Raw genomic sequence first — 13,259 nt, 5'->3', positions numbered from 1 at the left:
ATAGGCAGCACATTTAAATTTTAAAAGGCAGAAAATATTCTTAAAATATGTATGTATTCTGCTTTTTAAATCTAGCATTAAAAGAAAAATATGTGTCAACCTGCTGACAGTGGACATCATGAAGATATACTCAGCCCCCTAAAACCTGACCCCTTGCCTCATTTGAATAGCTTCTCCCAATAAAAGGGGTCAGCACGTTCTCTCTCTCTCTCTCTCTCTCTCTCTCTCTCTCTCTCTCTCTCTCTTTTCCTGTGGACCCTTAAGGTCAGAGGAGCCGTCACAGCGACCCCAATGAAAAAGGAAAAAAAAAATATGAGAATTTCAAAGATTGTGGATTAGTGCTGAAGTTCTAATCATCCTCTTGAAATAGTATAAATAGGTCAATTCAAGTAGACTTAGAGATAATAAGAATAATTTTCTTCATACCACTTAGAAATTTAAATCTTTAAGGTAAAGTTCATCCTGGGAATAGAACACATTTTTCCCCCTGGTTTTGGCATGCAATAGTGTAAAGTTGACTTTAAAGTTCATAATTACCTCTGGTGCAATTATATAACTGTTTCTAGTAGATTAAAAAAAAAAAAAAAGGTGGAGGGTAATTGCCAAACCTGAGGTTTGGTAGTATCCTTCACAATTTTATGCCTGAAAATCACCTCTCTAAATATCTCTATTTAGCCAAGCCACCCATTCTTAGAAAAAAGATTGTAATTTGATTACTTTTTCTTAAACAGTAAAACTTGATGAATTTAAACATAGAAAACTAAATCCTTATTAAAATTAATATGCTTAATTCATTATTTCATCAGGGATGCAAACATGTAGATATTTGAAAATTAAAGTCATTCTTTGGGCTTAATTGATATATACAAAGAATTTGTACATCAGGTAAAATGTATTTTTTCCCAGGGGTGATGTGTTTTGCTATGAGCCATAGTCAGATGATAGGCCTATGTGCTTAACTGTCCCAAAGATTTCCACTGTGATACTGTTTGCCTCTTCATGGATTACAAAACCACACATGGCCTCTTTTGTTTCCTCAGGTCTTTGCTTGGTGGTTCTTTCCCACATCTTCTGTGCCAGGTACTCCATGTTTGCAGCTAAACTTCTGACTCACATGATGGCAGCCAGCTTAGGTACACAGGTAGGAGAGCTCTGGGATGTCTGATTTATATGAGGTGTATGTTTCTTCTGTAATCCTTGGAGTGACTAAATACAGTGAATCTCGACTGAGTTGAAATAAGCTCGTTTAGTTTTGCAGTAGAAGAGGATGAGGAAGGAGAGCAATATAAGGAAATGAGAATATCAGGCCTAGAATGTATATTTTGTGAACTTCCCTCAAGGAGAAGTATCTTGATGTCACCTACAAGAAAAATGACAAACATCCTATTGTCAGTCAGTATATTGGTAACTTATATATGTTAATATGAACATATGTTGTTTAATCTGGTGGAATAAAACATAACTCTGTTATAAATTCTTCACCTAGAGAGTGTTAAGATGATATGTACTGGGACTAGGGGTATAACTCAGCAGTAGACCATGCTTGCCATGTACACGGTTCTAGCTTTAATCCCCAGCACCATAAAATAATAAACAAGATGATATACACTTTAAAACATCTGCATAAATAAATATTATTTCATTTGACCTAAGAGAATACAGTTTGAAAAAACAAACTCATTTGAAAAATTGTTCCATTTCTCAAATTATTCATTGTTGTGCAATTTAAAGCATCAGATTGAAAGCACAGTTGAAGACAGAGAAGGCAGATCAAAAGATGAAATTAAATTCCTTTTCTATCCTTGAGTTACAGTCTAGGAAGTATATGTACATGTAAATAACTATAATTCAGTGTGATGTGGGAACACAGCTATTTGCAAACTACTCTGTGAATATCATGGATAAGGACTTAATCCATTCTGTGAAGGTCAAGACATCCACACAGGAGATGATATTTGAATTAGACTCAAATGAGTAACCAACTCATTCACACTGATAAGGGGAAAGAAAGGCATAGACATTTATACAGACAAAGGGAAATAAACATAATCATTTGTATGAATCTAGCAGGTAAGAATATGCTATGTAACATTCTTACTGAGAGAACTATTCAATAGTATATTTATTTATATATCAATACTATTTTATAAAATTAGGAACTCTCCTTGTCTGGATGGAGGACACTTCTAGAAGACAGACAAGGCTCTGCTTTTTGACTGGGTGCTGGTTATACACAAGGCATCCAGTTTAGGGAAATGTGTTGTACTATTTACTGACAATTTGCTTACTGGTTTTTAGGATGCTAAAGTGTACTTTACTGAACTCTGAACAGAGCCTGAAATTTGAAATGGAAAGTTATCTGGTACGTTGGCATTCTGTTGCCTTTTTGGATCCAATGACCTATTAGTTTCATAACTTCATATTTCAGAGAACAATCAAGTGCTAGATTCCAAGTACAGGGTCCCAGATTGTGTTTTTTAACATACCTGTGAACTACAGAAGATAGCAGCTAGGGGGCTTTTATTGAATCTGACAAGGCTATTTATATTACCTCAGTAGCCTGTCTTAGCTGTCTGATCTTGCCTTCCTTCTTGGATGTAGGATCTTAGAAAACCCGCCTTCCATAATTAGAGTTTACTTGGCCTGTATTCACCACCCATTTTGGTGATGTTTTGGCAGCAGAATTTGTACAAGATTTAATTATAGCACTGCAGTATTATAGAAAATTCTTCGGTGTTCTAGCAGACAAATTTGCTCATGTTTAGGGATGTGAAAGACCAGAGTTTATGTGTTGAGGCATTGCCTTCCAATTCACATTGTACTTAGAACTGATTTTAGAGAAAATAATTAGTTGAATGCAGATTTTGAGCATATTTTTAGAATAGACAAAGCAATGTGACATGAAAAAATCATATAATGTATGACTAGTGTTATTAAATAATTAAAAAATAATTTTCCTATTTTGTTTCTGGGAAATATTGGTATGTGATTGATAGAAAGTATTGTTTTCTTAGCATGCTTTACTTATCTCCTCTGATTTTTAAAAATACCCTCAAAGTTAAAAAGAATAATTATCTCCCTTAAAATTTTTTTATCTAAGGCTTTTTAAAAAAATCTTAGACCCTCCAAAATAAGAAATGAAGTTGATTGCAGGAACATAGGCTCCACTCTTTCTAATGTTAAAGTTGTTCACAACTCCAGTTATAGTATCTTTCCAACAGGGATGTATAGTTTCAGCCTTAGAACTCTCATTTGGGACCCTACATCAGAGTTATGTCAATAGCCTTAGAGTTTAAATTTACTGTAGAGAAGTATTCAAAAATACAGACTTGGTCTGTGGTTCTTGGTAAAAATCTTATGAAGCTGACTTCAAGTGTCAGAGTTGCACCTATACCCTGTGGACAGGTCTGCCAAGATCATTTGGCTTCAAATATTTATTGCTGACCTAGGAATAAGCAGAATGGGTTTTGTGAGAAAGGAAAGAATGTAAATGTGGTCATCCTTGTCTTCCTTTTAGAACAATGTGGTACGGTCTGTCCATGAAACAGGCAGAAAAATATGCTTAGGTCTGGCTCTACACTTCTAGAATTTTATAGAATATTATATACATTATTAACTATATGTATTGTATGTTCATCTATACCTGGAGAAGAGTAGGTAATAATTCAAAGATTATGCTTGTTTTAAAAATCAAAAGATAATGCTTAACTCAAGTTTGTCATTTTAACACCTTTGAGTATCATTGACTAGAAAACACCAGCAGGTGGCAGTAGAAGTTTTTGTTTTGTTTTTGTGTTTGTTTTGTTTTCTGCAAATCTGATCAGTTTTTGACTTTATCAAAAACTGGCAGCACTGGGGTTCAGTATAAACTCAAGAGTACTCTCATAATATTACTTTGGCGGGGCTGAAGGATGTTTATCTGCTGCATAGCAAACACATTTATGGTTTCCTTCCTGTCATTTTGTCCCCTTGATTCAGAAGTGAACTAGATGCATTAATCAATGCAGTAATGTAAGAAAGCTTGTACAATATTGATTTTGATATACCTTGATACCACTTACCATCCGTATTTTAATTCAAAGGAATAAAATTATTTTCATCATTTTATTTATGATGTGATGCTCATTAAGAAGTATGCTATTGATACAGAAAAATGTGTTTATTGGAGAATGACACTGTTAGAACTTGTGAAATTAGGAATATATTACCATTAGTTTATCAAAAATAGGTACTTTTTTTCAATGCCAAGTCATGTTTTTCTAAAGGAAATTTGTTTTCTTTCTAAAGGAAAATTGTCAAATAGCAAAAAATTGTGGGACAATTTACTTCCAAGTATGATGTGAACAATATCAAACAAACTTCCATGGCATTGGGTGATATTTCTGGGGAAAACATCTAATTATATCTTTGGGGTTTTTTGTCTTAGAATCACATGCCAACCCATGTGTCCCCTGATAAGGCTGGTAAACAACTAGGGCAAAGGACAAGTTTGCAGATCAGGGTTCTCAGTTCTGGGGGTTCTATCAGGAAAAGCAATTCTCCAAATCTAAAAAAAGAAATGAAGTTTCCTCATAAAAAACATGATGATAAGATAGAACTATATTTACTTTGATTAATAATACTTAAAAGTGGGGAATGTTTGTTTTTCTCTCTCTGTTTGGCTTAAGCACATTTTCTGAAACTGATTACTAAATTTGTCTAGCAAAAAAACTTATGTAAGTAAATATTATTACATTTACTGACAAGCCTGTACAGTGTCTGAACTTAGATGTCACTGTGAATGTTTGACAATTTGAAATAATTTTAATTTTTTGGCAGCAATAGGTATGCAAGAATTTCAGACACAAAGACCCTCTCCTCAAAAAGGAAGAGAATTGCTCTAAGATTCATAGGACTGGCTGGAGTTGTGGCTCAGTGGTAGAGCACTTGCCTAGCATGTGTGAAGCACTGGGTTTGATTCTCTCAGCTCCACATATAAATAAATGAATAAAATAAAGGTTCATTAACATCTAAAAAAATATTTTAAAAAAAGATTCATAGGACTATCCTCTGGAATTTAACAAAACTTAAGCTTTCAATTTTTCCTTTGTCTAGTTTCTCATTCTGCAACATTTGGGGATGTTGTTTTGTAATGGCCTGTGTCTCAGGAAAGATCCTGCTCAGACACCCCTGCTAGAAGATTCTCCTTTATTCGGGAGCTATGTCATTCTAGCTTTGGGAATCTAGCACCTGGGAATCTTTGAGAATCATTGACTGAAGCCAGAAGCCCTGTGTGACCTCCCATATGCCAGCTCCTTCTGGATGCCAGGGACTTGGTTTCTTCCCAAGCAGCTTACGCTCTTTTGTTGACATTGATAACTCAAAAAAGCCATTGTGTGGGGTTGGAGTTGTGGCTCAGTGGTAGAGTGCTTGGCTAGCAGGTGTGAGACACTGGGTTCAATTCTCAGTACCACAAATAAATAAATTAATGGATAAAATAAAGGTCTATTGACAATTTTAAAAATATTTAACAAAAAACATTGTGTGCTTAGGGCCTGAAAACAAGTATCTGACTAGCTTATTTTTATCAATTGAAGTAGAGCAACAGGAAAGACTATATAATGTTCTTTAGTCAGAAGAGATTTGTCCTTCGTTAAAAGTTTTGGTTACTTAATTATTAACCACACTATCCTTTGTTATTTCTACTTTTGCCTCTGAAAAAGAAAAGTAATTAAGAGCTTAAGTACTAGTATCAACATTAGATCTTCTCTTTGAAGATGGGAAGCAAATTCATTATTCAATAGAAAATATCTGTATGTTAGTGCAGATATAAATGGATCAAGGAAGTATTTTCTTTTTTTTTATTCTTTTGTGTGTGTCTTTTTTTTTCTTTATTAGCTACACATGACAGTACAACCATCTTGACAATTCATACATTTTGAATCAAATGGGGTATAATTTCTCATTTTTCTGATTGTACAGGTTGCAGAATCACATTGATCATACAGTCACGTATATACATACAACAATAATAATGTCTATTTTATTCTGCTGCCCTTCCTAAGCCCCCTCCCCCTCCCCTCCCCTCCCCTCCCATCACTTCTCTCTACCCAATCTAATATGACACACTTTTTTTTTCTCCTCACAACATCATACATGTATTGTGTATAATGATGAGGGTCTCCTTCCATCTTCCGTGCAAATCCCCTTCTCCCTCTTTTCCCCTCCCACCTCTCTTCCCTATTTAGTGGTAATCTTCTTATCATGCTTTTCCTCCCTATCCCAATTTGAGTCACCCCCCCCCCTTATATCAGAGAAGACATTCGGCATTTGTTTTATAGGGATTGGCTAAATTCACTTAGCATAATCTGCTCTAATGCCATCCATTTCCTTGCAAATGCCATTATCTTGTTGTTTTTAGTGCTGAGTAATATTCCATTGTGTATAAATGCCACATTTTTTATCCATTCATCTATTGAAGGGCATCTAGGTTGGTTCCACAGATTAGCTATTGTGAATTGTGCTTGCTATAAACATTGATATGGCTGTGTCCTTGTAGTATTCTCTTTTTAGGTCTTTTGGGTATAGTCCGAGAAGGGGAATAGCTGGGTCAAATGGTGGTTCCATTCCCAGCTTTCCAAGGAATCTCCATACTGCTTTCCAAATTGGCTGCACCAATTTGCAGTCCCACCAGCAATGTATGAGTGTACCTTTTCCCCTGCATCCTCGCCAGCACTTATTGTTGTTTGACTTCATAATGGCTGCCATTCTTATTGGAGTGAGATGGTATCTTAGAGTAGTTTTAATTTGCATTTCTCTGATTGCTAAAGATGGTGAGCATTTTTTCATGTATTTGTTGATTGATTGTATGTCCTCTTCTGAGAAGTGTCTGTTCAGATCCTGGGCCCATTTGTTGATTGGGTTATTTGTTTTTTTGTTGTTTAACTTTTTGGGTTCTTTGTATACTCTAGAGATTAGAGCTCTATCTGATGTTTGAGGGGTAAAAATTTGTTCCCAGGATACTTCAATGTAGGCATTCAGTTAAAATTCAGATATTGAATGAGTAAGTGTGAGTGAGTTTCCAGATGCTGCTTTTTAAGAGATTAAATTAGTTCTCTTATGACCTATGAATACATCTGGTTGTTTTTATTACTGCTGTTGTTATTCTTACTAAACCCCAAAACTCTCAACCTCTTTTCCTTACTGTAAATTTTTATTCAAAAAAGTCCATTAATGTTTTATTCTCATTTAAAATGTCAAAAAGTCATTAAATCTACTTGCAAACATTTATATTTCCCTTTTTTTGCTGTGTTTTGATACTCTCTTTTGTTTTTTTCCCTTTTTAAAATGTTTTGATCAATACATAATATTTATATGTAATTATTGGGTACAGTGTGATAATTCAGTGTGAATACAATATGTATAGTGATCAGGTAACTAGCATTTCCATTTCTTCTCTTCTAGTTATTTTGAAACATGTAATAAAATAACCATAGAGTAACCATATTATAGCACAGTAGGGTAACTATGGTTATTATAGTAACCCTACTGTGTTGTAATACACTAGAGCTACTCCTGCCCATATAATTGCATTATGGGACCTGTTACCCTACCTCTTCTTATCCCCCTTCCCCTCTTCCCTTCCCATCCTCTCATGATCACTGTCTACACCTTCTACAAGTTCATCTCTTTGATACTCTTGGGGCTGCTTTCTTTTGATGTTCAGGTACTTGAATAAGCAAACTAATATACAGTTCAGAGGACAGATGAGGCTTTTACTTTGGTCTTTCTTATAGCATTTCACACTTTATGGAATTCATCAACATTCTCATGGAACTTTATGGAACTTACCAGTATTATTTTGGACATAAAGTGAACCACTAGGAAAAAGATAGGTAGTTTACCTGCCAAAAGAAATATCCTTTTCCCAAGTTCTTTCTTTCCTATAAAGTTTAGGAGTATCACTTTAATAGTAATGATTATGTAAGCCTTTTATTCATACAAAACATTTCCAAGATACCTAACCAAATCTTTTGTAGAGATTAGTTTGTTGAATATGACTAAAAAGCATTCTGTATATAAATAGAAATATAGATTTAAACATGCCTGTAATTCCCGTGACTCAGAAGGCCGAGGTAGGATGATCACAAGTTCAAGGGCAGCCTTGGCAACTTAGCAAGACCATCTCAAATTTAAAAAATAAAGAGTGCTGGGTACAGCTCAATGGTGAAGGGCTCCTGGGTTCAATTCCCAGTATTAAAAAAATTAAATAATATATATAGAGAGAAATATACATTTAAGTTTTATTTATTATGATATTTGACTCTCAATTTAAGTATTCTCATCTATATGGCACAAATATTATCACTAACCATTCTATGATCCAGTAATAAAATTAAAACAAAAAGAAATTGAACAAATTCTTATCCTAGGGGTCATCATTCATCCATAACTTGACCATTTCTCATCATTAAGTGTGCAATAGGAAATACCAGAAGAGATATGAAACATGTAAATAACTATCCCATGACCTCCAGGTAAGAACCAGGTATATGCATACTGAGAAAAAATTTTTTTCTTCTGCAGTGTACTGTATAGTATTGCATAGATTGAGGATAAAGGGCCTCAGCTTGAATAGGCCTTACAGAGAAATAGTTATGGAAGGATGCATAAAATTTGAAGATAAAATATAGCAAATTCTATACAGGGAAACAAGAAAAGATGCAGTGAGGTTACAGTGAGCTTAGCAAGCTTCATTCGGATAAGGCTTGCAGATGCCACTGAGAAGCCGATGTCTTGGCTGCAGGTAAGGGGTTTCCACGTTGTCTGAGAACCATGAGAAGTTCCAGAGTTCCCATGCATCTGGTCCTTAAAATCACAACATAAAAGAAGTGTTTTTAAGGATTAATTTGGCAGGGAGAAACTTGAAGAAGAAGAAGAAGAAGAAAAGGATTAAACCAGATGAGAGGCCAGAATTAGGGAAATCAGCTTAGAAAGGCAGGGTGGGCAACATTCACTGTCATCTCATTATGATGGGTTGTGAGCTCAAACAATGGTAATGCAATGAGATCAAATGAAGTAAAAAAAAAAAAAACTAGTAAAAACATCATATTTTGCCTGTGGGAAGTTTTGCAGTTTTTGACTCCTCTTTAAATCCATAAAAAGACCTCATTGCAAATTTTATCTTATTTAATAAATATTAATATAATACTTACTAAATATTATATGAGGTAGATATTATGAGGAAGGTACTAATAATATTCCTACTTCACAGATGAGGAAATTATGTCATAAAGAGTTTAATTACTTGCCCTGAGCTATATAGTAGTAAGTAACAGAACTGGTATTTGAACACAGTGGCCAGCCTCCAGTTCTTGCTTTTAACCATTATGTTATGCTACCTTATGAATGAGAAATTAATGAAATTTAACCAATCATCAAAGGAGGTAGAATATTTAAAGGTGGCTGTGAAAGAGTGATTTTATTTGATTTGAATAAGAAAGTCTAAAGAGTTTAATAGCTAGAGAGGGACACGTGCAATTCTGGGCATTAGAATTTCCATAGCACATTCAAGCTAGTGACTTAGATGTTGTCTACATCTAAGTAGCACTGTAGATGAGGTTCTCTGAGACAGGTTGTGTAGACAACCTGTGATTATAGAACACACGGTTCATATCTTGAAGAAATTGTCTTTATGGCACCATTCCAAGTGAATTACATGTATTGCCTTGTTTATTCCAGACAAGGTAGGTACAATTATCATCCCTATTTTACATATGAAAAAAATGAGACTAAGATTTGTGTTACCTGCCTTAAACTCTCTCAGGTAGAATATAAAGGGAAGAAGAATTTTAATTCAAATCTCTCTGATCCTAAGCACATATATTTAAACAACATATTAGAATGAGAAGGATCATCTGAAGAGAATTAAAATACAAGGCTTTTTAAGTTGAGGAAGGAAAAAGATTTCAAATGAAAGAATTGATCTTCAGTGGGAAATTGATCCTCAAATTCAACAAGAACAAAGTCTTTGGAAACCTTGGAGAGAGATGATGGGAACTAGAGAAGTTTCAAGAGTAAATGGGTAGGGAAGAAGTGGAAGAGGCTTCTAGACCACACCAGGGAGAAGTCTTGCTATGAAAGAAGGCCGTAATCAGGGGACAGGAAGAGGGAGTGGCTCTGGTGACTGATCATGGACCTCTTATCAGAGGGATGCTGGCCCTGGGTCCACCACCAAAGAGTAGGTCTCCTCCATCCTCACTGATATTTTCTTTTCTTGAAGATGAACTTCCTATGGAAGTCCCACAAAAGCATTATAGGAATTAGAAAATTTCTTTGGGGCATGTTTTCATTTGTGTGGTTTGATTGTGCTGTAAGTTTTTATCTTTAAGTAACTGTTCATTAGGGTACCTAACCGAATGACATTATACATAGAATAAAACAGAGCTGTAGTTTTATTCCCCCCACCACCACCCAATTCTTGAATCCTAATTTCTGGATTTCTTTACATTTTTGGTATTGTTATTGAACTTCATGTGAACTTACAATCAATCATGAAAAAATGTAATTAGCAATGATCAACTAACTTTATAATTGCTTCTGCAAACAGAACCATTAATATAATGCACAAGTTGCTTTAGCTGATTAAGATGATGTTCCTATTCAAAATGGAGTAAAATTTTAATATTGATCAAAGTATTTAATTCCAGGAAAAAGTATATTTTATCTTTATTGTTTTCCTATTTGTGTGTGCATTTTCCTTTGTATATCAAACTTGTTTTTCTAAAGTTTCTAAATAATAAAACCTGGTTCTTTTTTCTCAGCAAGATTTGAAAATTCAACTCAAAAAGACTGTTCTAGCTAAGTTGAAAGTAAGTGGACACTGAAGATACAAAAATAGTATCATGGTCACACTACTGGGAAATTCAAACTTTCCCAAGTGCTGAAGTAGCAAAGCAACAGAAAGAGTGAGTAATACTCTGAATGAGGCTACAGTGACATTATCATGTTTGCAACATGGCTTTTGTTACTAGGAAAATTTGTGAGGCAAATCCAGACTTTACCAGAAAATACCAGTTTGGAATCTTCTATTACAGCCTCAGAAACATAAACTATCCTTGACTTTTAAAAGATTTCTTTTGATGTCTTTAGCTAGGGAAAATCAGTGTGTGAGAAAAAAAATGTTTTTATGAATATTTAATGATAGCTCTAAAGAACTTTAAATAAATATGGGAGAGTCCCAGTTTTGAAATTAGAAGGACAAATGGGTAATATCCCTCAGTTTTAAAAATTTTGGCAAAATAATGAGAATTACTCTCTTGCAAAGTTTTTATGAAGATAGATACTAGGTCATGTTCAGAGAGCATGAAATACAAGGCTCCAGAAAAGAGGAGGGCAAGGGTGCTTACTGCTGCCACACAACCCACACAGACCCTTGGGACTCTGCATTGAGTCAGACACTGAGCACCCTCAGGAGGCATTTCTATTATTGAGGTTTTCTTAAATCAACTGCAAGGGAGGTGATGATTTTTCACTAGTTGGTTCTGCCAAACTGGTTCCCATACTTCTCACTGTATAGTCCCACAAAGGCTTTTCTGTTGGTTTCCATTATCTAAAGTAGACATTACTAGTAATTTTGCTTTGTTTATATTTTTTTTCCAAATGAAGTGATTTTTCCCCAGAATATTTTTCTGTTTATATCCTTATTGTTAGGACTTTAAAAATTGGGGACACACACACACACACACACACGAGCACGTGCGCGCGTCTACTTTAAAAATACACGTATATTGATATGTGAAGTGATTTTTTTGTATATGTGTATGTATACATTTAAATTTGAAGTAGATACATATTTTTAAAATACAGAGATAAATATTTAATGAAGCAGAACTAAGGATTATGGTGCACACAATTCCATGGAATCTTTCAGCATCCTATGAGGTAGTCAGTATTATTGTTTGTTTTTTTTTTTCACTTTTAAATAGCATATGAGAAACCTGAGACCCTATAAGATTATGTTATTTTCCCCAGGATCCACATCAAGAACATCTGTCAACTCCAAAGTCAAGACCCAGAGTCTTGCTACCCATCTGCAGAGGAGACCAGAGTCCTCCCTGGTACTTTCCCCCTCCACCTTAGTGGAAAATAATAGCAGAATCTTCTTGCAAACAGTTTTAACTTTTACTCTAAAACTATATTAATCCTGTCAGTAGGTCTTTCTTCAACCTCCTTTTTAACTCTCCAAGATCTTGCTTTCTTTAGCTTTTCAATGATTGAACCCTTTGAGCTCTAACTGCTTGCTCCACCAAAGGAAGATCTTCCATTTAGTTGTCTGTCTGCCTAATCTCCTTTTAGTTCCTGAGGGAAGAGACCATTCCTTTGTATATCATATACTATGCCAAAATGTCGAAGACCAAAACAACAATGATAGTAAGAATGAAACAGCCCTTCCTATAGGCTGTAATTTTGGCTGAGCCCCTGAGCAAATCAACTCCCAGAACATAGACTCTGTGTTCTGCCAGCAAAGGGGAAGAACTTGGTTTCAGGCACTGTGTTTGCATTGCAATGGTGAATGTGGTTGCCAAACTGAAACATTTACATGTGACGTATCAACAACCAAGAGGGTTTTGTGGCCAGATTTCATCTTTAGAATATGGCTTGTGCAAGTGATTTCATGGGGTTTAACCGAGAAGGTCCACAGCTTTACTAGGGCTCAGCTCCAAGCAAGTGTTCTTGTCCTCTCAAGTGTTCTCTCACCCCTTCTAGAATATAGAAGTCAAAGTGGAATGAAAGTCAACCTCTGAATACAAATTTCTCAGTTTCACAAAAGATAAAACTTTTTTCGTAGGTATGGATTTCCTTTAAAAAAAAATAAAAAAGGAAATTTGAGAATTAAATGCATTTTTTTTTGCTCCTTCCATAGCGTATCACAATTTTAGCCCTTCTTTCAGTCTTCATTGTTACCAAGCTCATCTAAACCACCTATCTAGAAGAACATCTAAACAACTTGCTATAATTTTATTCTAAGTCTTTTCTTTATAATCCATTCTCTCAACAGCAGGTATAGTACTTTTAAAGATGAAATCCACTCAAATTATTCTCTCACCCAATACCCTTCAGTGATTTCCTGTTGCACACAACAGATGATCTCTGACCTCCATTGACTCAGGGTCAATCCCTGTCCAGTCTCTGATCTCATCTTCCACCACCTCCGCCATTCAGAGAGCATTAGTCACCAAGCTAACTCCCCTAGGCTCTGTGCTCCTCTTAATACCTAA

General features: G+C 35.1%; 1 protein-coding gene across 1 annotated transcript in view; it reads left to right on the top strand.

The window, feature by feature from the left end:
• The window catches only part of Adgrv1 (adhesion G protein-coupled receptor V1), a 521,596-nt gene that overhangs the window by 218,156 nt on the left and 290,181 nt on the right, over positions 1 to 13,259 (top strand). Inside the window, exon 82 of the mRNA XM_027927625.2 lies at positions 1,041 to 1,141. Within this exon, the coding sequence (XP_027783426.2) occupies positions 1,041 to 1,141 (101 nt within the window). The remainder of the gene's footprint in view (positions 1 to 1,040; positions 1,142 to 13,259) is intronic.

This window comes from Marmota flaviventris, chromosome 5 (genome assembly GCF_047511675.1).
Source record: "Marmota flaviventris isolate mMarFla1 chromosome 5, mMarFla1.hap1, whole genome shotgun sequence".
Lineage (NCBI taxonomy): Eukaryota > Metazoa > Chordata > Mammalia > Rodentia > Sciuridae > Marmota > Marmota flaviventris.
The sequence above is the reverse complement of the archived record's forward strand: the minus strand, read 5'-3'. Positions and strand labels throughout refer to the sequence as shown.